General features: G+C 19.8%; 1 protein-coding gene across 1 annotated transcript in view; it reads left to right on the top strand. All coding sequences in view use genetic code 6, as the record gives it.

The window, feature by feature from the left end:
• TTHERM_00908100 (papain family cysteine protease) overlaps positions 1-179 on the top strand; it is a gene marked incomplete at both ends in the record, with an annotated part of 4,205 nt that extends 4,026 nt beyond the window's left edge. Inside the window, one exon of the mRNA XM_001020175.3 lies at positions 1-179. This exon is cut by the window's left edge and continues 489 nt beyond it. Within this exon, the coding sequence (XP_001020175.3) occupies positions 1-179 (179 nt within the window).
• Between the last annotated feature and the right edge of the window lie 945 nt (positions 180-1,124).

The raw sequence follows: 1,124 nt of genomic DNA, 5'->3' as shown, positions 1-1,124 counted from the left end.
AATTTTGTTAATATGAATTTGTTAATAATATTTAAGGGTTACAAAATATAGAAAGGTTTGTTTTCAATTTTCTATGGTTTAACCTAGTAGGAAGTTTGTAATTATATATCCTATAAATAATTATTGTTTTGTTTACGCATTAATTTGAAACTATGAAAATGATTAATCTAAATTACTGAATATAATATTTGTTATAAGAAAATATTTTAATATTTTTATAAGTAATTTCTCCCTTTCAAATTCCTATTCTCTTGAAACTGAAAATCTATTTTCAATTATTATATAAATTAAGCATTCTGCTAAATCCTGATAAATATAAATTTAAAAAAAATGTAAATTTTATTTAAAATTTTAAAGCACAATTCTAATAGTTATTAAAAAGCTCTTCATTTTCACTTTTAAAATACACAGAATCAGTTCATAATTAAGATATACATTTTAATAACTAAATTTTATTTTATTCTATGTTAGATTATCTAACTTTAAAAAAACAAATATTCATCAATTTTATAAATTCAGTGAAATTTAATGTTATAGACTTTGTAAGATATTCCTAATTATTTAAAAGATATGTTTCAATGTTATTTTTTCAAAAAAATTATTGTGCCTTTTAAATTGATAAATTCTGTTGAAATCTTTTATTTATTTTTATTGATCAAAATAATCCAATTAAAAGAAATATGTTTAACATAAATTGAAAAGGCTATAAATCAAAACTCAATAACTAATCTATTTGCAGTCTATTTTAGTTAATTTCTAAATTAATAAACTCTTAGCCATTTTAAAAAGTAATTGATAAAGCAAGTTTATGATATTTTAATAATAATAACAAACAACATAAAATATTAAAAAAAAATAAAAAATATGAGAAATATCATTTTCTTAACTTTATCAGCTTTGTGCTTAAGTGCAGTTATTGCTTAAGATTCAAATCAAGAAATATTAATATCTAGAGGGCTAGTTAATTATACTGATGCAGATCTTCTAAGTATTTACTAATCTTATGGTTATGAGCCTGATCCAAACAGCGAAAGATTTTAGCTTTTTAAAAGTAGATTAGCTAAGATAATTGAACATAACTCTAATCCTGATAAAAAATACAGTTAAATTATCAACAAGCTTAC

This window comes from Tetrahymena thermophila, assembly GCF_000189635.1.
Source record: "Tetrahymena thermophila SB210 genomic scaffold scf_8254576, whole genome shotgun sequence".
Lineage (NCBI taxonomy): Eukaryota > Ciliophora > Oligohymenophorea > Hymenostomatida > Tetrahymenidae > Tetrahymena > Tetrahymena thermophila.
The sequence above is the reverse complement of the archived record's forward strand: the minus strand, read 5'-3'. Positions and strand labels throughout refer to the sequence as shown.